At 40.8% G+C, this 24,350-nt stretch overlaps 1 protein-coding gene across 5 annotated transcripts in view; it reads right to left on the minus strand.

The window, feature by feature from the left end:
* The window catches only part of robo2 (roundabout, axon guidance receptor, homolog 2 (Drosophila)), a 614,701-nt gene that overhangs the window by 283,888 nt on the left and 306,463 nt on the right, over nucleotides 1–24,350 (minus strand). The window contains exon 1 of one of the 5 annotated variants that reach the window (XM_072460453.1): nucleotides 12,599–13,027. The exons of the other annotated variants lie outside the window; for them this stretch is intronic. Coding sequence (XP_072316554.1) covers nucleotides 12,599–12,656 — 58 coding nt within the window. The 5' untranslated portion in view covers nucleotides 12,657–13,027. Of the gene's footprint in view, nucleotides 1–12,598; nucleotides 13,028–24,350 lie in introns of those variants that run through there. 5 annotated transcript variants of the gene reach the window in all.

Raw genomic sequence — 24,350 nt, forward strand, 5'->3', positions numbered from 1 at the left:
GTCAACACTGCATCTAAACCATGCACTGAAGAGGAGACAAAACAAGAACACCGCACTTTCACTCTCTATCCACTCTCCTGTGAAGATAAGCCCCCCTGTCACATCCATCCCTCAGTGGCTAATCTGTCCCTGGCAGAGTGGTTAGCCTTGTAACCACTGCTCCCTGTTTACCGATGATCAATACTCCCTCACTTAGAACGGCTTCTAATCAGCACTTTGTAATTACACGGACTTTCCCTATACAACATCAAACCTTTATCTGCCTCTTGTTAAGCACAGAAAAAGGGGCCCCTTCGTATCTCCAAGCCCGGGGTGGGGAGGACATGCATGCATGGGGGGGACAGGTGCGAGAAGAAAAGTGCAGGTGTGCCGAGCAGGTGACGGCAAACAATGCATCACAGAGCTCTTGTGTGTTCGAATGTGGAGGTATGGGCAGGTGTGCACGACCGTGGAATTCAACCCCCATCAGAGGAGCAGGAATGAAACGCAACCACCGAGATGAAACGCAACCACGGAAGCAGAATTGTAAATCATATTCAAAAGTTCTTCATGGCAGCGGTTTGAAAAGATTCCTAACCCTCGCTCGTCTTCACATCTTTTAACATTTGAACCTGAGCCAGACATCGTAAAGTTCGACAGCAGATGCAAGCCCATGCAGTGAATTATTGCTTGCAGAATTGAGACATGTTCTCCCATGTTTTAGTTTTAATTGAAATGTTAGTAGACAGAAAGCTGTGTCACATTTAAATATGCAAAAAAATTAGAAACTATAAATACATGTCTACAGTTAGCAGCTAAGTTTAGCCTTAATTGAACTGATTTACTGTACAATACACTAAAATGACAGCTCTCACTATTTTTTGTTGTACTTTTTCAGTTGAGTTTGCTACAGACACACACACTTCTGGCGCGCCGAGAAGTGAGGAAGTTTGAACAAGGTAAAACTATAGCCGTAGCTTCAAAGTTAGATTATTCCAATGTTTAAATGATCTGAATGATTCTAGTAAAGGTGTGTGGATTTTAAAAACACAGTGGAGCTCTTCCTGTCTTCCCACTTAATGACATGACAAGATCGAATAAAGTGTTTTCAGTTTGAGAAAAGAATGCAGCCTAAACATGTGGGATTTTGCGTTAAACATAAGTGAATGAAACTGAACACAACTGCAAGTATGTTTTCATTGAAGAGGAAACTTAAAATATTATAACATGCGTGATAAAGAACCTGTAAGGATGCAGCAATAACATCTCCATCGAAACTCCAAAGTGCACTTTAAACAGTCTTGTCACTGTGTTTTAATGCGTTTTCACAGATAAAACACACATACATTAGCTCGGCAAATGTCTGAGGATGCTTTGCTTGAGCTTGGTAAAGCGGAGGTAAAACTGTTAGAGTACGCACAGACCCAAGCACACTGAACTGCTCATGTACAATGTGTTATCAAGGCACTTTCTCGGGCATTTAGGCTGTGTGCCACATGTATGATCCACATACAGAATAGGCTGTATACTGTACTGTAAAAAACACAAGAACATAACACGTAAGAAATGCCTTGTTAATATTTAATTTAAAGATCCCATATCATGCTATATTTCCCGTTTCGTAGTCGACTCTAAGGGTATATTTGATGATAATAATAAGTGTTGTGCAACACCCATAACATAATAGTTATGAAATATCACCCATATCTTGGACCCCACTCACAAACCCGGAAATGCAGGCTTGGTTTGAGATTCGCCTCCGCCCTTACGAAGAACGATCTTCCTCCCCCGCCCAACCCGTGACGTAGTCTCAGTGAGAGCGTGTGTCCCCCGCCCACACTGTGACGTAGTCTCAGCGTGGAGGAAGTGGGAATGTAAACAGGGGCTGAGGCTGCACAGTGCAAAGGCTCTGGGTCCATCTGGGTCTCCAGCGCAGAGGACTGGCACCGGCGCCGTGCTTTCCCCCGCGCTCACCGTACCACCTGACCCCAGAAATACTTTGCTTTTTGTTCGCAACTTTGGGATATACCTCGCGCCTCGCCGATACTCCCGCGGCGTCTGTGGATTCTAGCGGTGGTGAGAAAGTAGTCCCAGACTGACAGCTTCTCAGAAAATGAATCATCCCATGACCAAACAAGTCTGTTTAATATACTTTATTGAGTCTTGACAAGAACACAAAGTGTGCAATGAATGAAAATGTCTTATTGAGCAAGCTTGAATTTGGCCACAGTGATTTGGCTACGCTGTGGCGTAGGAATCTTTCACACGCTCGAGTCGTGGACACACAATCAGGGAGAGGCTGAAAACTACTGCATTATAAAAATGTTGTTAGCACAAAGCTGATTAACTTCCATTGTGCCTTTAATCTCCAAATATTTGAATTTGTCTAAAAAGTCCGCAGAGGACTTTGAAGTGGGTGAGGTTGATCAACATTCGAAGTCTCTTCCACTCTCCAAATAATCAAAATATTTAAACTTATAGAGACTGTATCTGATTTGTTCCACGTTGCCTTTGCTCCAGTGGAGATATAATGTAAAATTTGCGATTGGCATGCTATTTGTTGTTTTACTGTGACGGCAAATCTCCCACTGGCCTCTGAAAGTTGTGAAAAGCAGTTATAAACTCATTACAGTGCACAATTCGTATGGTTGTTGATGTAATCCCTCATTCGTCCAGGAGTATTCCATTTAAACTAGCCTCTTTGTTTACTATTAGCCCTTTAGCTAGTTTGATAGAAAACAAAGAGGTTTAGTTTCTGGTGAAACCAAAAACACCCTGTGTCAGGAGATCCCGCCCGGTGGGCAGGGCCAACTCAGAGTAGGCTAAATATCTGAGTTCCCGGTCTTGATTGAGAATGACCCTGGGATGAAGGTCGAAACATTTAATATTTCCCTCAAAACAGATTCCATATGACTACAACTGAATCTTTTTCTACAATGTGTATGGTTGAAACAAGAGAGGAAGTGAGGAACACACTAGACTGCTGCAAACAGTTTAGAATGTAGTTGATCTGTTTTCACATTTTCAGAAAATCAGGCACAGTCCCTTTAATCTAATTCTGAATATTAGATCCAAGTATTCATCTTATTTTGAGATATATGCTCCTTACTTAACCAATTCTAACACATCCTAAACAATAACATTTAAATGACACTATACTACAGTTCAGTCATCTTCATTCACTGCCCTGATGATGTGGATATGTACACCAGTCGACAAGTTTACTGTAGCTCTAGTCCCTTACACCCTCTAGCTTCTCGTTCACTCGCTTCCTCTCACCATCACCCCCTTGGTCCTTGTCTCTCTCCTCAAACACTAATTTCAGATCCTAATCCGAGCCTAAACCGTGAATGTGCGACCCGAAGTGTGACTCGAAGAACAGTTGGAGAACCATTTGGTTTGCTGCCTGTCTTCATCCCTGGCACTGGGGAGGAACATTACATCACCAGTAGGACGTCCCAGAATAACTGCAGGGTCAGGGGTCACTATGGAAGGCATGTATAATACGAGAGCAGAGGTCCCAAACTGTGGCAGAGGTGTCACTGAAGGCCAACAAAGTCTTTCAAATGTTGGGAAAATTGACACAAAACTGGTCATGCAATATGTTATTTTATCCTCCAGTGTGCAATATTCAATCTGTTTTTTTTAGCAACAACAGTAAAGGTGCTCTATGCAACGTTTCTGCTGGAGGGTCCGCCAACAGACAAGCAGGTCAAGTTACAGGACAGATTATTGCAATACAAATACAAATAAAAATAAATAAAATAATTATAAAATGGACTTGACACTTTATCATCTATCACTTTCAACATAAAATAACAGTTTATGTTGCCATGTGGTCTTATACAAGCAAAAGACATTCTAAAGCAAATCATATTTTCTTATTTTCTCATTTGTTGTTGAGTATCTGGTTTTGATATTACCTTTAGTGTAATTTAGTATCCGATTTACTTTCGACAACACAACACAACAATATTGAACTGTAACCTTCTTTAGTGGGCACATACTTGATCCACTAGGCACCAAGACACTGACTTTCATCCCTTCTCATGTCCTGAAACCTTCTGTACACTATATCCATATCATTGCCAATGCCAACTGCTGCTAATAATTTGATAACTTGGATGTTTTCCTCTGATTTAAAACAGACTCTCTCCCCCTCATCACCTCTCCTCGTCTCCAGTACATTTATCACCATGCACTAACCACGGCCAACAGCTTTTCACAGGGAGGTGCTTTGTTGGCTGTCCACTGAATACATCTCAAGCTCTTTTTGTGAGGCCATAAGTAGGCCCTTAAAAGCACGGCCCCTCCCGCTCCAAGGGCCCTCAGATTAGCCTTAATAAAGAGCGAACTGGGTGATGGTTCTGGGGGGGGTGAGAGGGGAGAGGGGGAGGAAGATGCTCTACACTTAAGTAATGCCAGGAGCCACTGCTTAGCAACCAGCAAATCAGCAAAGACTAAATCAAAGATACAATGGGAAATGTACTCAAAAACATTGTCCAAAAATGCAGGATTTTTCTGTATAAATATAACTGAATGAATGTTTTTTCTCTTTCAAATACAGATTTTTTCCTTCACAAAGCAAAAACAAGTCAGGATTTTTATACTGGGTCATATTATACAAATAAATCCTCAAATCGTTATACATTGAACAATAAAACACAACATGAAATTTATCATCCACCAAAACATAACATACATAACCTGATCTAGTCCGTCTTATATTTAACTCAATGAAAAAATCCTTAAACTGTATAACTTGTTATTTATATATAGTAAAATTATATAAAAAGTCTGAAGACCCACTGATTAACTGACAAGGGGAAAAAATATCTATGTATTGCATTACCTAATTATTAGATTTTTTACTGGTTATGTAAATGTACTTAGTGTCATGACAACTGTATCCTTAGGGGCCATACTAATCCTGACAATAGCATTTGAACAAACGAAACAACCAAATAGATCAATGTCTTGAGGCATTTTCTGGCACTACAAACAGTCCACTAGTCTGGAACCATATTATTATCATTTTTAATAGAATATGAAAAACAAATACAGTGAAACAAAACAAGACCAGAGTGAGAACAATCTAAAACAAAAATAGATAAATTAAGGCACATGTAAACCAAAACTATCATCCCATTTAGTCCAAAGTCTGTCAAATGTGTCCATTTACAAATTATTTTTGCAAATGTCCAATATAATATTAGTCCATTCATCGATTGTCGGTGCACTTTGTTTCATCCATTTCCATTCCAGGGTCTTTTTCGCTGCAGCCAGGAGGATGCTCCTGGATTCTGAAATCCAGTGAATGATGATGTCATAAATGGTCAGAAAAACATTATTCATCTCAGTACTTCAGAGCGACAAGACCACACGTGATAGTGGTTTGCCTCCTGGCTGCCACAGTTTCTCCAATAGTTAGAATCTCCTTGTGAATAATTGGCACTTTGACATGGCATTAAGAAAAAACGTGACACATTTTCCAACAGAATTCCCTCCAAACATCTGATTTTCTGGTCTTCCACTGAGATGTACATATAATATATTTTCCTGCTGTGTAAAGCACTTTGAATTGCCTTGTGTATGAAAGGTGCTCTACAAATAAACTTGCCTTGCCTATATGTATATCTCAGTACAATATACAGTATAATGTATAATAGTTGTCACATATTATACATATTATACATATATATTCTATTCTTTGTTTAGTCAAAATAAAATGACCCTCCATTTCCCATTTGTTTTGAATGTAATTGGTAGAGTGGCTGTCCAAATTGTTAATAAATGTATATCATTTAGATATTATTCCTTTTGAAAGTTCTGATTTGACTGGAACCATTACAAACAATAAGTTCCAAACTATCCAAGACTCGTCCAACCATATCTCCAGCATTGCCAATCTTCAGTGGTGGCTGGTCCATTAAGGGCGATGGGGCAACGCCCCTCCTGTCAATCAGCCAATTATGTCAAATGATATTGACAATTTTTTTTGTCTAAAAACAATATAATTTGTTCAGAATTATGTTATATCATTATTAGTTTAAATATGTAAAATAATAAAAATATGTATATATATATAGGACCCTTTGTCTGCGGTCTGCTGTGTGATGTAGCCTGCGTCTCTTTTCAATGTAGATTGTGGGGCTGTTTGAAAATCGCCCATGAGCCTGGTAGAAAAGCAATGGGAATCTTAAAGGCGTAATGGACGATTTTTGGCCAAAATCTGAGTCTCATTTCCTCGTGGCGTGGACAGCCGATTAGTCCTGCCACGTATCAATCATAGGATGCACCTACTGCTCACCTGCAGCCTCGTTGACTCGTTCCCAGGAAAGCAGCACGTTTCCCCATGTCTAAGCGCATGGATCTATCATAATATAGTTCCCTCAGTGTAAAGGACATTAAGACGGAGAAAGACTGTTCGAGCTGACTCAGAAGAGACGGAAATCTACGGGAGACGAGAGATGCGATCCGATCCTTCGCGCTAATAAACAAACGCACGTGTGTTGTGTCAGTCCGCACGGGGGAGTGCGCATGTGCACTTCCGCCCGAGTTCTCAAATCGGCGAAAAATCATCCATTACGCCTTTAAGCCAATCAAATCCCTGGATGGATGGATGCATCCACCTTTTTCCGCTTATCCGAGGCCCAGTCACGGGGGCAGCAGTCTAAGAAGGGATTCCCAGACTTCCCCCTCCCCAGACACATCCTCTAACTCCTCCAGGGAGATCCCGAGACGTTCCGAGGCCAGCCAAGAGGCCAGCCAATGTTCCACCCTCTTTCGGGTGGAACATGCCTAAAACACCTACGCAGGGAGGCGCCCAAGCAGTATCCAGAACAGATACAGTGGCTCTACTCCGAGCTCCTCCCTTGTGACTGAGCTCCTCACCCTATATCTAAGGGAGAACCCAGCCACGCAAGTGGAGGAAGCTATATTTGAGCTTTCTAAAATGGGCAATTTTCTTCATCGCCCATTCAAAAGAAGTGTTTACGCCATGGAGCTACATTGTTTACGCTGGAGACACAGTGTAGCAGGTGCGTGTCCCTCACGGGATCATAAATATATCTTTTGGTTATTAGAAAACCCATGAAAGAATGCTATAAAATACTTGTTGTCTGTGATGAATCAATAAATAAATGTTAAATGTTATACACGTATATTTCAGGTTAACCAGGTTAACAAGGTTGCCACTGCCACTTAGAAGCTGATCTTTCTGTTTTGTTTTCTGTTCTGTTTTATGAAACAGGTTTTTTATCTTCTCTTAATGTAGCAATTGCTACTCTGCACTGTAAGGTACAGTATCACTGAGATTTTTGTTTCGCTCTTTACAATCTGCAATTTTATAGAGTGTAAATTGTAATTTTATGTCAAATGTATTTTCTCACAAATGGTATCTTCCTCATAATATTAACATTACCAAAAGTGGAAATAAAGTTTGTTTACTTCATTAATTCAGCTGTAACTGTGTTTGTAAAATGTGTATTTATACAGTCAATGTAAAATATTCACTTTTGGACATTAAGAAAATAAAAAACGTAATGTCAAATAGTCCCCCCAATATTCTACATGACCAGCCGCTGATCTTCAAACCCAAAACTCCTTAAGTCCAGTGCAGAAACCTGCAGTGACAGGTGAATGGAGAGGCAGTGTAATAGAGCGAGGCTGAGCAGAACAAACAGAGCAGAGTAAACAGCTGTGAATCATAACTTACACCACACTGCAAAGGCCCACGCTTGTGTGTCTATGTGAGAGCAGCGAGGAGCGGCTCGCACAAAGGACCAGCGTTCAACTGACTTGAATGACGAGGTCTCAATGCTTTGTAAGGCTCTGGTTTACGGTAACATGCTGTTCATTTTACAGTAAAGCTCATTGTTTATGAGAGAAAGTTCTAACCATCAGAATCTGGAGCAAAACAACTCTGCTAAACTACTACAGTTTTGAAATGTGATTCACAAAACATCAATAATAAATGATCCGTCTAATTTTCTTATACAATATAGCTTTTAACAGTACATATATAATAACATTTCTAGACTATGACCAAACATTTTAATTATTATTATTATTTAATTTTAATTTAACGTAAGGCTGAACCAAATAAATTGTATGTTTGCTGTAACCCGACTCAACATTTTTCAAGCGGGTCGGTCGGTAGGTAAATTCTTTGAAGTTTAAATTTACTTTGAAGGCAAAAAAAAAAAGATCAAAATCGTCGCCATTTTTGATTCAGAGTGACCGCCAGGGGACAGCCTTCAACAGTCAATGACGGAAAACGTCTCGATCAACCCGATCAGGAGACAAAATCTTCCAATTTTAAGATATTTCAATCGACCTTTTGTACACCGTTATCCTTTATTTTGGTAGCGAAGGCGAGCGGGGGGGAACATGCCGAACATGAGCGGGACACGGGCGCCGCCATGTTTGTTGTGATTACGCTGCTGGGCGTGTTTTTGTCCCAGAATGCAAAGCACAGGTTCAATTTAATATGAAGCGACACCATGACGCAGAATGACATGAGCGGTGGTAACCCCAGTGGACAGAGCGATGCAAACCAACAAAAATAAAGGCAATACTGGTGCACTCCTACATGGTCTGCTAAATACAGAAGCATATGGATGACTGAAAATGTTAACATATATGTATTGTGCAATGCGTTGTTTGTACCTTGGGATAAAAGATAAGTTAACCAGCGCTATGCAATAAATGAACTCGGCGCTTTTGAAAAGAACAGTCGGTGAGTAGGCAACATTAGATAAATAAATCTGTCGTCATTTTGACAAAATGCTGATTTTTTTTTCCAGTCGGCTAGTTTTATACCGGGTCGGTCGAGTTACGGCAAACAGACATATTCTTATGCTCTGCCTAATCAATACTTTTTTTTTTACAGATTGTACATTAGGATTTCTTGATATATAATTCTAACACTGATTTAAGTTTTTGCAAATACTGAAATATTTTGTCACTTTAAACCTAAACCCAAATTTAAACCTAACTTGATAATTTTTTTGGATTCATATGTTACAAATATGTCCAATTTTAGCCATTTTTGTGAAAACATGACATGATTAGCATCGTACAAAAGATTTTTCTAGACTTTTTCCTATTCACCCGCAGCTTCAAAATACCTTTCCATTTAATTAGAATTCAAATCAAATCAAATCAATTTATTTTTGTAAGGCCCAAAATCACAACAACAGTTGCCTCTGAGGGCCACAGGGAGAATTACAGTGTTGATTCACTGTGGAACCTCATGCAAGAATATTGTGATACATGTTTTGAACCACCAACTCTACAGTGAGTGGGTGACTTCTTAACCCACTACACCACTGTTGCCTCGCTCAGTGCACAAGAGCAGGCGGCTGAAAGAGAAAAACAAGGAGTGGCCCACACAAAGGACGCACATTCAACTGGCTTCAATCACGAGATTTAAATGCCTTGGAACGTTCGGTTTATGGGAACGTGCAGTTCGCTTTACAGCAGATCGTAAGCACAGCACAAAACACTTATATTGGTCATAATAGTGATTTGAGGCAATTATTTCTGTATTGTCAAAGGTAAACATGTTGTGGAAGTTTACATTTATGGGGGAGCTGAACAAACGGCCATATTATTCACAACCAAATCTAATAAATTCTATACTTTCAGTAAATTCTTTGTTTTTCTTTGCTGCTTTTGAATCTCAAGTTTTAGAACTAAAAATAATGCATGTACCGAAAACCACTTTTATATGTAAGACATTCACTAATTAGGATTCAAGCACCACTTTATAATAACTATACCTTAATTTGCATTAACAAAGCATGACTAAATACTTAATTCACAATGAACAAATAGCTTATTAGGCTTGATTTGGGCTGAATAGCATAACCAGAGTAGACTTAATTAAGGTTATGGTTAGGAATTAGGGTTAGAGCATTAGTTAAGTAGTTAAAATTGAATCATTCTTAATAAATGATATGTTCACTATGAATGAAGTCTTTATTCTGCTTTACTAAGGTAGGAATATGTGTAGTTAAAATGAAGTGTTACTGGGAATTGTGTTAGCACTCCATCTACTGGCAACAGTGGGAATTACCATGGGGGAATAAAACAAAAGCTAGCTTGCCCCAATATGCTAATTTAATGCAGTTGTAATTAATGGGATTTGAGGCAGACTTGAGGCAGACTTCAAAGCTTGAAAGCCCTCCGGAGCTCTACCATTGACATCACACATCTGGGAAATTTGAAACTGAGTTTTCTGAGCCTCAGAGAAGCAGGATCAATGAAACAAGTGTGAATGAAGCTAATACAACTCCAAGTATGATTGCGATGAGGGAACAATGTTTTTTACATGGTTAAAAGCTCAAAAAAGCTAATTGGCATAATATGTTAACACAAATGCTAATATATCTAATCTATAGACCAATCATATTTACCGTACATGTTTATTTCATATTTGATTCAACAACCCCATGACTCACTTCTGGTGCACTAACCATTCATTTGCAAACTACCGATTACACCACACTCACAGCTTTGTGTTGAATGAGCCCCAGATAGGCTTGCCCAGTTTTAAAGGTACACTCACACATTTAAACCAGTACTCTTGTTTAATCTCACAGTATAATGTGTTGGTTACGGTGTGCAATATCTTTCAAGCAAGGGTAAGATATACGTTTTGTGTACTTTTATGGTTCAATTTATTATCTAATATCATTTATTTCAGCCTCATCTAAATTCATGATATTTCAAAACATTTCTGATTGAGTTTACATTAATGCGCTGTTAGTTTTACAGTATAACGTGTGTTTCTATTCTAGAGCCAATCCATCCACCATCCACACAGAACTAATTAATATTTGTAGTAGTCTATTAGTCAAACGGTTATTTATTTTGTACATTGAGACTTTTCAAATACATTTTTAACCAAATAAAGGTTGAACTATGGCGGCTGGAGGTTTCTAGATAAATGATATCCACAAATAAAGTGTATTAGAGATGAAAATCAGAACTTGTTAAGTATTTCATGACATTGTGATTGAATAATAAAGGTATTTATGTGTGTTTTGATGTTCAAAATATGATATATAGTTTACAGTCACGATTTGTTGTAAACTTTTGTTGCCCAACTGTTGTGGTTGGACTACTTCGTCAGTTACTTCAACCTAATCTACATTCACAACATTTTACGACATTTCTGAAGGGCAAAAAAAAAAAAAACCTTGAAAATCCAAAGAAATAAAGACATTTGACATGATAACAACAACAATAAAAACAAACTTATTTCAAACACTAATGTGATGTTAGTTCTACAATCTAATGTAACATATATAATGACAGAAAGGAATATCTCATCATCATATTTTTGGGGGGGATTATCTCAGTGATGACATTCAGGTGGTGTTCGTTCATAAATATATTCATGTGTAGCCTTTTTGATCCTAGAATCCTCCATGTTCAAATGTTGTCCACCTCTATATGTTTCTATTCCAAAGCTGGCCCATCCCTCACCCATGCCCCTCCCCTTCCTGTGATAAATGCGGGTCATCACAACCAGCCCGGACCCTTTTCATTCTGCCATTAGAACGCTTTGCCTATATGTCGATGGGTCGCGCTGTAAAATCACACATAGCTGCTGCTGACTTGGCACACTGAGCGCTGAGATTGAGAATGAGAGAGGAGAAAAGAACTAGGGGGAGAGGAGGGAAGGGGGAGGTGAGTGAGGTGGGGTGCAAGAAATGACCAACCACTCTGTTGCGATTTGAAGATGATTAATATTAAAAATTCATCAGGTAAATGGGAGGTAAAAGTAGGGCACGAGCCAGGTGAAGATGGGTTAAACCTGCCAGAGCCCATACCTAAAGCTTCATTATACTGACCACTAATGAGAATTTTATAAGAGAAGGTGGGACAGGCTGTTGCATTGATAAGTTATATTAAAAAAAATATCAATTAAGATATTATTTTGGATTTATCGCTCACCAAAGCCAAATAAACACTACAAAAAGGTATACAATTTACACATTTAGCCAAGTCCAGCTCTATTTACAGTATCATTGTTCAGTCAGTACAATGTATATGGAAGTAGCCATTAAATTATGACACTAGAAAATGAAAAATCAATTGAGAAAATCAACAACATTCAAACAGAACATTTGCAAAAATTGGCAAAAATGTTATCCAATTTTAATGATCTATCAAGGTTCTATTAAGTGAAATGAAGGCATTATAAAGCATGTGCAACTCCTTTATATAATACAATATGACATTTGAAACAGGAATCATTGCATTATATTTGTTTTTGAATCTAAATCATCTTTGTTTGAGCCATTCAGAGTCTTAAATGAGGGACAATCTGTTGAACCCAATCGAGATTCTGACTGGGATTTTGGGCAATATGAAGTGAATAGCTTAACAATAACCACTAATTTTGTGAATTTGAGAGTCAGGGATAGTAGGAAATGCTTAAAAGCTTTCGGAATGAGCTGTTCCCATAACACATAAGCACTGGCATGTATCCAACTCTCCGACCCAGGCTGCAAGAAGCAACAACAAACAGAAAAACCTGCGCTTGGAACGTTTAAAAAGCAGTTTAAAAGTTCAGAAGAGCCACGCAAAGCAGCAGTAGACTCACCATTCACTCGTAAACACAGAAATAATCCGGTAACGAGCACGAACGCCAGCGGACTCATCCTCGCATATTAAAACATCCACCGTCCACGCGTAAAATCCACAAGTTCTGCGCCAAAATCCGACGAAAAAGAAACGAAAATCTGTTCTTTTCGTCCTCGTAAGAAGCAGCAGCAGCAGCTGTCCACTGGTTCAATAAGTCGTCACTGACACAATCCACTTTCACAATCTCCAAAAAGTGTAAAGATCCATGGAGCAGCGGCGCGCCCCGGAGCTGTGCCGTGCTTGTATCCCGACCTCGGAGCTGGCTCGCCCGTCGCCGGCTCTGACCTGGGCTCGCTCCGGGAGTTTATCCGCAGCTATAGCAGTGACAACAGCGCCGGGCTCCAGTGAAACAACAGCTCCAAGTCCACATCAGAACACAAACAAGCCTCCCCCCCCCCCCCCCCCCCCCCCCCCCCGGAGCTCCCGCGCACTCGCGCTGCCGTTGACACCTCTTCAATCTCCGCGATGTCTCCACGCTTCATTCAGCAAGATCTCACTTTCTCCAACTCGCATCTCTTATTTCCTTTTCCAAAAGTTGTTTGTATTTTTTTTCTTAAATTAACTTGTTTGGGTCTCCATGCGTAAAAGCGAGACCCGGAGGAGCACCACACCACGTCAAGTCACAAGTCAAGACAACATCGTCCTCCTCCTCCTCCGCTGCGCGCTCGGTGAGGCTGATGCGGGTGCGTCAGGCTCGCTGCTGCCGCTGTAGGAGCACGGCACACGCAGCACACGCAGCACACGCACACGCACGAGAGGAGACACTTGTGCGCCACAGGGAGCAGCAGAGGAGCGGGGGAGAGAGCAGGGGAGCGCGGGGAGAGGCAGTGGGCATACAAGGAGCAACAGCAGCTTGAACCAAGGAGGATACAATGCGTAATTACGCACCGGCGCAATGTCCCTGTCCGAACGTGATGGGTTTGAATTATGGAACGGAGTTAGACTTTTATTCGCATTTGGATGAGCAGCCCGTGGTCAGTCTCAAGGTGCACATCCCATTTCCACTCTCAAGTCTTAAAGTAGAACACGTGTATAAAATGTAATATGAAAAACATATGAGAAATAGAATATTGATGGGAAGCGTTCAAATAATAATAATAAGAAGAAGAATCTTCCACGCAGCAGCAGCAGCAGCAGCAGGAGTAGTAGTAGGAGCATTATCAGGCAGCTTGGTGGCAAACATTCAAGTCCCACAACAAGAAGGTTCCAGGCTTGAATTTGCATACTTCTCCCCGTGCTTGGGTGGGATTCCTCCAGTTTCCCCCATCAACCCAAAATATGCACTAAAGGTACAAACTTCCTGCCAGTTATTCCCTGAAAAAGAGTTGCAAACTAGATTATGTGAATGTTAATGGAGAGATGCATGTTAACTGCTTCTATTAAGTATTGCATATTCATTATTGTTCTATATGTATTAAGGGTGTGGGGAAAAGGTCGGGGATTACAAAGCTCAAAGTCTTATTGTTTCAAATAATTCCAACTAAGTACAAGGATGTGGGCGGGGACAGGTGGTAGATGAAAACTATTTTCTGAGCCCTCGAGCCTCAGTTTCAGGACAACACAGGATTACTCAAACATGCAGGAATCAATCAAAATACAAGTTTGAGTAAACAAATGATGAGGAAACACTGCTGTGTTGATGTTGCATAATTTGTCTACTTTAATAAAGCAAAAAACAAGACTAAATTCATAATGAAAAAAAGTGTATTAAGACTCCATTAATAACCTAACCTCATAATTAAGCTTTATTTTTAATTAAGCCTTTGTTCATGTTAATTACTAATGCTACAGCCGATTAGGTGTATTCATTATAAAGTGTAAGCATTTATTGATAATAATATAATTGTACATAGGTTATTAACACAGTTAAAACACAGTATATTGAACTTTATTTCATCAGGAAAGGCCAACTGAGATGTTGCACCAGAGGTTTTTAATGTTTTTAATGGTAAGGTAAACCGGAGCACCTAGAGAAAACCCACACTATGCAGACACAGGAGGAACATGCAAACTCCACACAGTAAGGTCCCACGTCACCCCGGAGTCAAACACAAGACCTTATTGCTTTCAGGCGATAGTGGTAACCACTGTGCCACCGTGCCGCCCCACATGTTTTTTTTTTTGTACATTATTAAATAATGTAATAAATTGTATTCATTATTGGGAAACTAAACATCACAATTGTTGGCATTTTGAGCAGAAAACAGTGACATATTTTGTTCCCTTCATTTGTAAGTCCAATGAATCACAATTCCTCACAAGCTTTATGAAATCAAACTTTCTTAATGAAATAGCAATGATAGTGTCACATAAACAGCCTGATAAAAAAGTACTTATAATATCATAATAATATCATACACTTGAAATGAGCTTTACAGGCTTGTCGAAGCCTCTCAAAACATGAGACTGTAGTAGTGCTGCAACTAACAATCATTTTGCTAATCAATAATCTTCTGATTATTTTTTTCAATTAATCAATTAGTTGTTTAGAGTGCAAAATATTTTCACTATATTTGCCCCAGATGAAACTGAAGTGAAGCCGTTGTTTATTTGAGTTTATTTGAGTGAAAAAGAGCTTCATCAAATATACTCAATTTACACATTTTCCGTGGTACAATTTCAGTCACAAAACTTATTTTCTCGGATCATGATATGTATTGGAAGCTACGTATGGACATGTTTACGATAATGCAATGACTAGATTAGTTGGCAATTATTTCAATAATCGATTAGTTGCGATTAATTGACCACACTATCATTATTGTTTCATCCCACACTCAGTTGTGTAAATTACTATTGTGGCCAAAGCTGCCCTGGGGCAGACTGACAGAAGCAATGCTGCTAATCTGCCCCATCGACCCCTCTGACCACCATCACACATTCACGCACACACCTCTTTCATACTGTGGGTTAAGTGTCTTGCCTAAGGACACCACAACAGAACTTGGTCCAAGCGAGAATCGAAACTCTGACTCTCTGGTTGGTGGACATATTGTGACCTGAATAATCTCAACCAACCTCTGATCAACCAAATAATCTTAACATCCCTACACATTCTTATTACTATATAGTTTTCATCAGTACACAAAACGCAAATTCCACACAATGTCCAGAGCTGTGCACAAACAGAGCCCAGTTTATTGCTTGTGGAGAGAAATGTGATGCCGCGTTGCATGTGTTATTAATGCGCAGGGATATTGAGGCGGAATTGTAAATATGATCCTGGTCAGAGATCGATAAATGATTGAGCATGTCTGCATATGTGAGCATGAACGCAGCGGATTAGAACAGAATATACATGAACGGTATCTCCTCTGATTATGCTTATGAGCCAACCAGAGCTGTGTGCTGTTTGGAAAGAGTGGATTGTTGCCTGCTGCACTGCCCAGCAACATTACCTCCAGAGCTTCTGAGTGCAGGCTGTGGGCTCCCCCTACTGATGCATAAGGAAACAGCAGCTGGGGTGTGAGGTGTTGACAGTGTGAGTAGAGGTATGCACATGGTAAATCAAGATAGGAATGTGACAGTGATGAATGCAGAGACCGTGGGGTAAGCCTGAATCATTAGAAATAAAATGGGTCCCTTTTATTATTAAATGAATAAGAAATAGAACTGAAAATATTACAGAGATAAAGGGAAAATAAAGCAGGAATATTGTAATACCATAAATGCTGTTAAATTAATAGTACATTGTTTTTAAAATATAATGTAAAAGTAATGTTAATGCTAAATGTTAATTTACAGTAAACTATGGTAGAAATATCACAGTAATACTCTAAAGCAGGGGTTTCCAACCACGGGCCCGGGGCCCAAAACCGGGCCATCCGCTACCGGTCCCCAGAGACAAATGTAACCTATGTATTATTATTCGTTTTATGTTGCTTTGTTTCAACATTATATATGTGTTTTACAATGAAAATATAGAGCCAATTGATCTAATAAACAGCAAATATTACACAAGTAATATGCTATTTTAAAATAAACAGAAGGGATTGCACACATTTTACACTGTTAAAAATAAAAGTCTTGTGATTGTACCAGTCCTTGTGAGGAAAAAAATTGGGGATCGCTACTCTAAAGTGTAAGCTTTAAAGTACCATTACTATAGGGAAACAGCTGCCGGTAACTTACCATTATTCTATTGGAAAATACCTTCTGAGTTTGAGTCTGAGTTTACTTTTTGAGTCTAGTTAATGTTTTAAATCAGTAATACTATTATACTATTTCATGTACCAAAAATTAATGTGAGATGGTTTTACTCTTAAGGCGATGATTATTTTAATCATTTAACACTCAGAGATGTATATGGGGCATTATAACTTCAAAGATTAAAAATTTAGATTAAAAATATATGTGTACATATATATATATATATATATATATATTAAAAAGTTTAATTTCATTTTTTTCAGTTTCTCTCAACATATGCTCTTTCAGTCGGAAACAAGATTTACACGGGACATTGTAACTTCAAAGATTACTATAAACTACTATTGCGTTCTTCTTGCTCCTCTTGACTTGAAGCCCCTGTGTCTGCCTCGGCCTCCTGTGCCCTGGAGCTGCACCATCAGGCCGCTGTAAACTCCACACAACCCAGCGCCTTGTACTGTGATATCCGCGCAGTGCCGCTAATGACAGCTCTGGCCGTGTTTTTCCCCTCAGTTTTGTCAGTCAGGCTGTGTCCAGACCTGCCCCACATAAAGGCTTTACTGTAAAAGTGTTACCTCTCTCTTCTGTCAGCTGCTGCAGTGCTGCCATTCGTCTTCATATTTTCATATATTTTCCGCGGCCTGCATGCAAATGTCTTCTCCACTCCACTGGCCTAGATTCACACATCGGCTCGAGTAAACGACACAGAAGAGAGTAGTAACAGGATCTTTAGAGGAGTTTAGAAGCTTTTTTTTTCAAGGTAAAGATACTGCCGAAGGAAATTTACTTGGTAGTAGTTTTTTTATATATATATCGATTATCGCAGGTATGGCAATAGCGTGACATTATCGTATCGGGGGTTGTGTATCGTGTATTGCATCGACTCGTGGCCTTTTGATTCCCAGCTCTAACAAGAACAAAGAGTTGTTCTCCCACATGTCAATCATTCCTTGCGTCCAACTGCACACCTGCAGGCTCGTTCTGGCTCGTTCCCAGGATAGCAGCACCTTCCCCTGGCTGCGCATGCGTGGTTGATATGCCGATGTGTGTTTAGCGAAGCTGGCAGCAAGTTCCTTCAGTGTAGTTCCATGCTTCGGACCGCGCAGTACAAAAATGGCTGAGGGATGACAAAGAAAGACTGTGTTTGAGCTCAGAAGAGACGGAAATCTGCGGAGATGAGAGATGCGATCTGTCGCGCTAATAAACAAATGCACGGGTAGCAGCGGGGCTGAAGCGTGCTCATGCACGAGGTTTGATGGAGTGGGCGTTCGTGGGTGGCATAAAAGATAGAAGAAGAGTGCATAGCCACAACAGTGTCCGCTCGGCTGCTACGGGTAATTTTTTCACGTGTGAAGTGCGACTGTTGAAAGAAGAGAGCAAACACAAAACAGAGAGTTGCGGTGCTAGGCTAGGTGTGATGCTAACGCACTCTGGAGTCTCTAATGGCACATAGACTGATATATGGTCTATCAATGGACGAACTTCCCATGGATTTATGAGAGGAAAACCTGTGTTGTTTGGAGCTTTGTCCAAACAGATCAGGACGTCAGACACAGAAGAAAAGAGGAGGAGGGCCATAATTTATGTCTGATGCGCCTCACTTTTGGTGTTTAAGCAGACATATGACTATAAGCCTCGCTGTTGCCATTGTTTGTGACTCTTTCTCTTCTGAAAAAATGAAACTAGAAAGTTTTGGCCCAGACACTATTTTCAGCGTGTGTCTTCCACCAGGTGCACTTCCAAGAGGTGGCTTGGGGTGGACGGGGAAGTAACGCGAAGAAGTAAGAAGTAACGTGAGTGCTTCTTCACCGCAGTGAAGCGAGAGGTCTCCACTGGCCCACTGCAGACAGACAGGTAACACTGACCCATCCACTGTCTGGGCAGCAGAGAGCAGAGATAGAGGGAGCTGAGAGAAGGAGAGGGAGCTGAGTGGGGGAGAGGAGATATAGAGGGAGCTGAGAAGAGATACAGAGGGAGCTGAGAGGAGGAGAGGAAAGACAGAGAGAGCTGAGAGGAGGAGAGAGAAAGGGAGCTGAAAGGACAGGAGAGAGAGCTGAGAGGAGAGACGGGGAGAGCTGAGAGGAAGAAAGGAGAGACAGAGGGAGCTGAGAGGAGAGATAGAGGGAGCTGAGAGGAAGAGAGGAGACACAGAGGGAGCTGAGGGGAGGAGAGGAGAGACAAGGGGAGCTGAGAGGAGGACAGGAGAAACAGAAAGAGCCAAGAGGAGGAGAGGAGACATAGAGAGCTGAAAAGAGGAGAGGAGAGAGAGAGGGAGCTGAGAGGAGAGAGACAGAGAGAGAGTTGAGCAGAGGAGAGAGGGAGGGAGCTGAGAGGGGGGAAGGAGAAACAGAGGTAGCTGAGAGGAGAGACAGGGAGAGCTGAGAGGAGGAGAGAGACAGAGAGAGCTGAGAGGAGAGACAAGGAGAGCTCATCCATCCTCTGAGGGGCAGCACCAGAAAAAGTTTGTTTTTACTTGAATGCATTCTGCTCCGTTCTTTCTCACATTTGGGTCAATGTAATACTGATTTATCTGCTTACAAATATGTGAATTTAGCTTCATAACACTGAGCTGAAAGACCAGGGGCCTGTGAACTGTGAACTGTGAGTCAGGTGTTTCTCACCGAACTCTTTTCTGCAATCTCTGAGCACAGATCATCCTGACAAGTTTACAAAAAAAATTTGGTTAAGAACCATGGTCTCAGATTTGGAGGTGCTGATTTTCATCCCGGCCACTTCACACTACAGTCTGTGCATGTGACAGGTCTTGATGAAGCATCAGAATGATCATCTGCAGCAGAGATGAGATCTTATGGTCTCAAAACCAAATCAGTTATTATAATTATTTTTCACCCAAGCTTTACCCAAGTAAGAGTACTGTTACTAAAGAAAATATTAGTCAGGCAGAAGTTAAGTGGTCAGAAAACTACTCTTAAAAGTTTTTTCAAAAGAGACTTCCACCTGTGTCCCCTCGTGAGGAAAGCCCTTTGTACGGGTCTGCTCACACCCTCCATGTTAATTACACAAACCAAGAGCAAAACCATGAATCAAAATCTGACGGAGACAAAACGCGCGGTTAGAGGCAAGCATGCTGCGCCGCGCCAACGGGACGGGCTAAAAGCAGGTTTAATTGTGTCCCGGGTCAGGGGGGCAGGCAGCGGCATCACTCACCATCAGACTGAGCGCCGTTTGGGGAACTCTCGGCTGGGACAAGGGGCTCCATGTTCGGGTAAAGAAGAGTGGGGGAAGCACGCACTGGGTGATTAATAATGTGAACATCAGAGGAGCTCAGAACTGGCACCTGGGGAGGAAACACGGCTGGAAAAAGAACTGGTATTTACATATTTATTTACTATCTCATGAGTGTAGAGCTGGTGCTACATATGGTGGACAAATGACTTTACTAGCACAGTCTATTTGACTATTTAGACCCAAAGCTGCGGAATTACAAGCTCTGAATCAAGTTTGATGAATGCTTTACAAAACAACTCAAATGTATGTGTTCTAGACATTTTATTCACATAAAACACATGATTTTTCAAATGATAATATCTGATGGAGCGGTGTACAAAACATACATTTTAAAAGTGTTATATTGACAGTATGAGATGATTTGGTCAACACTTTTGCTCAAGTAAGAATATGTTTTAAGTAGGAGTAAAAGTATTGTGCCAGAAAGTTACTCCAGTTGGATCTCTAGTATATAGAGCTCATACATTTCAGCTCCAGCACCTATTCCCCTCATATGCAACAAACATATTGTCCACTGTACCCACAAATCCACCTGTCTTTCACCCCCCCTCACTCATCCTCTCTCCCCTTCTGTGCCTCTCTTCTCCTCTCTCTCTCTCTCTCTCACACACTCTCTCTCTCTCTCCCTCTCTTTCTCTCTCTCTCTCTCCTTCTCTCTCTCCCCGTCTTCTCTCTCGCTTTCTCTCTATCTCCCTTTCTTTCTCTCTCTCTCTCTCTCTTCCCCCCTCTCTCTCTCTCACTCTCTTCCCCCCTCTCTCTCTCTCTTCCCCCCTCTCTCTCTCTCTCGCTCTCTTCCCCCCCTCTCTCTCTCTCTTCCCTCTCTCTCTCTTTCCCTCTCTCTCTCTCTCTTCCCCCTCTCTCTCTCTCTCTCTTCCCTCTCTCTCTCTCTCTTTCCCTCTCTCTCTCTCTCTTTCCCTCTCTCTCTCTCCATCTCTCCCTCTCTCACTCTCTCCAGCCTGAATGCTGCGATAACAACTAACTGCAGCCAAAGCTCTCACAAAGGATAAGTTCATATTCCATGTGGGAAATATGAGGGAAAATATCATCATTGTTAAAAAAAAAATCTTTGCAAAAAATCAGAGGCATTCAGAGCTATTTGCATAAAAGTCTGTCGTCATATTAGCAGTCCATTATCGCACATTCCTTATGTTTTGTGCATTCACGTAACACAGTAGTTCACACATATTTTCTTCATACGAGATCATTTGTATTGCTGAAAATAATCATAAATAATAAAGCAACAGCTGAACATGTAAATATGTATTTGTGTTGACATGTTTTATTCATTGAGAGGAGGTGGGAAGAAGGTTTCATTGACTCTGTCCACGACGACAACGGGCCTGGCAAAGAGGCCGAGCTCTGCTTTTTGAGCAGCTGATGTCACTCAAACTTAATAAATAAAATCTAAAATGTAATTAAATGATAGTTTTTAATCATGAGGCTTATCTCAGCAATTCAGGAAACGAAAACTAAACAGGAACCTGTTTATCCTCAGGTTTTTTCTGCATTTATTTCACTTCTCTGCGCCTTTCACTTTCCTAACACCTCTTTAAGTAATGCATTGGGTTTGGATAATGTTAGCTGCATTATGCACTGGGAATATAACAAGGGTCTTGACGCCAATGCATTGGTTAAGATCAATTCAGAATTTGGTGATTTTTCTTTTTTCTTCTTACTGTGGAATATTGCCGCCAATGGAGCAACATTTCCAAGCATGAGTCAGTGCGATAAAAGGTCCTAAATGAAAAAAAGCATTCTATTATTTTAAATTTAAATTTTAGTCATGAAGTTATAGAGCCGAGCTTTAAATCTTTAATCAGTCACTGTCACATTGTTGCCTGAGCAGCCAGTGCCTTCCTACATTCTGTTAAAATGCAGAAGGATCTGGAATCTCTAATTCCTTGCAAATTTGGGTCATGTGTCTTTCAAACGAGAAGACGTCTCCTCTCAGATATTTTGGAAACATTCGGAACAAAATATATAACTTAATTTACCTCAGATTTATGAAGGTTAAAGCGTTGCTTGTTGACTCAGCGCCGTTTTCATTTTCATTAGATTTTTTCCTCGTAAGCCGCCATGTTTTAGACTCAAACCGACCATGAGTTTCTCTGATTTGTTAATCCACCTGTCAATCACGCCCTTTGGAAATCGGAGAGGCTGGATATGATTCTAGACCAAAACATCTTGGTAAAGTATTTTCAAAGCGTGTGGTGTTGGCTGGTCAGGTACCTGTCTAATATGTCTTTGTGAACAGTGTTTGTACAGAACATGTGAAATTAATATTACCAACAGACTCAATTCAGAGACTTTATACCTGTGTCAATATCAGTGGAGAAAAGTGTGTCATTTCATTTTTTGGCAGTGTAAAACTAGTAAACAGTTAGCGTCCTATGCGCTCAAAGTCAAAGCATCAGACTGTTGGAGCCGAGCCCAGAGCGCCATCGGACCACGGTCACATATACTTGCTCTTTCCCGGCTCAGCCCCTACTGTTACTTCTGTACTGCCCCCTGCAGGCTTGCCAGGGGTCACCGCTGACAGGCGCGTAAATGCTACATTCATCTCAATATTTGGTCAATTAGCCACTCTGGCCTTGGGGTTGGTTTTGGTTGGAACATCTGTTACACTGGACTCCCACTGACAGCCACAGCTGGAGTTACACGTTTGAATACCAGCTGTGGTAAATCTATTATCTGTTAATGATTATTAAACCCTTATAAATGCCCCCAAACCTGTCAGACTACTCTTGTACTCTTGTGTCTAGAGCAGGTCAAAGAACCGATAAGGGGTGTCTAGTAATTTAGCATTCTCGCTACAATTTTACTGCTATAACTGCTAATAAAAATGGCGATCATACATATGACTACACTTTTAGTAAAGATAAGCAACAACCCGTTTACATTGACAGTTACACTTTCAGGGAAGAGCACACTGAAGCTCTGGTAGGTTTCACTTTGACGCAAAGGACCAAAAACAAAACCACACATGCTAGTCCGCAGTGGAGGGAGTGTAGTTTGTCATCTTTGCTGAGTGAGTCCACGTATATTCACTATTATTTACCTGTTTGTTTCTTACCTGGTGCACATGAATGCCTCTCCTAGTCTACTCTTGTGGTCAGACTGTAGTGTCAAAATCGGAGGATTCAGGATTCAGGATTACAAGGACAATATGTTCTCCTAATACCGCACACATTTGTCATTCGTAATGCTGTTTTTATTGCTGCCTGCAATCCTTTGTTTACATGTTGTTCTCATTCATCACCCTAACACACACAGCCTGTATAAATGTATTTGGTCTAAATTAAAGTCCCTCCCCCCAGGCCCCCCAGTCGCTGAGTGCTATTGACCAATGCTATTGACCGACGCTATAAAACCAGCACATATTCCAGCTCCAAACTTAATTGTCCCCCCAAATGGAGCGTGATTTAGGGCCCTGGGTGTGGGTCGATCTCTGACGACACATAAGGGCCCGGGACGGTGTGACCCTGTGGGGGGGTGGGGTGACCGGACAGACCCCAGAAGGCCCCCCGGCCCCTGTAAATGTCCCTCTGTCACACCTCACTGAGCACTGACAACTGGAAGCAGTGACAAAAAAAGACAATACAATGTAATAATTGAGATTTTGGGCAACCATTAAAACATTTCAGCTCAGTTTTTTTATATATATAACAGGCCAGCTTTTATATATAACAGGCCAGCTTTAGCTATGACAAAAGGCCAAAAAAAGACAGCATAAAGCTAAACAGAATACTTTCTCACCAGATGTTGACTAGATCTAGTGATAAATTACTGCATTTCCAGTGAAGCTAAATTATACACTGAACACAAATAAAAACTGTTTTTTTCTCCCATTTTTTATGACAACTTACTGAGCAACTTACAATAATATTAATGATCCATCCCACCTCACAGATGTAGTATATCAAGATGCTGAGGAGACTGCATTGATATTTCACAGGTGTGCCTGAGGCTTGGCCAGCCACAATAAAAGGCCACTCTAAAATGTTCGGTTTTGCATTATTTTGAGGGTCTGGGGAGGGTCAAAAATCTGTCAATATCTGGTTGCTATCTGGTGGCTGAATATTGGAAGAAAATGGAACATGCTGTCGTATACACCGATCCAGAGCTCCCCAAACATGCACAATGTTCACACCAGATACTGACTGCTTTACCCACCCTCCCAGACCTCCACAAAAAAGAAAATACAAAAATGTTGCATTTATATTTTTCTCTGTGTATGTTGAATGGGAAATGGTCACATTTTATATACCGTTGTTCTACTGCGCTTTACATCTAGGAACCAGTCACCTACACAC

Source organism: Eucyclogobius newberryi, unplaced genomic scaffold, assembly GCF_026437365.1.
Source record: "Eucyclogobius newberryi isolate DKJ021-1_F unplaced genomic scaffold, fEucNew1.0.hap1 SCAF_10, whole genome shotgun sequence".
Taxonomy (NCBI): Eukaryota; Metazoa; Chordata; class Actinopteri; order Gobiiformes; family Gobiidae; genus Eucyclogobius; species Eucyclogobius newberryi.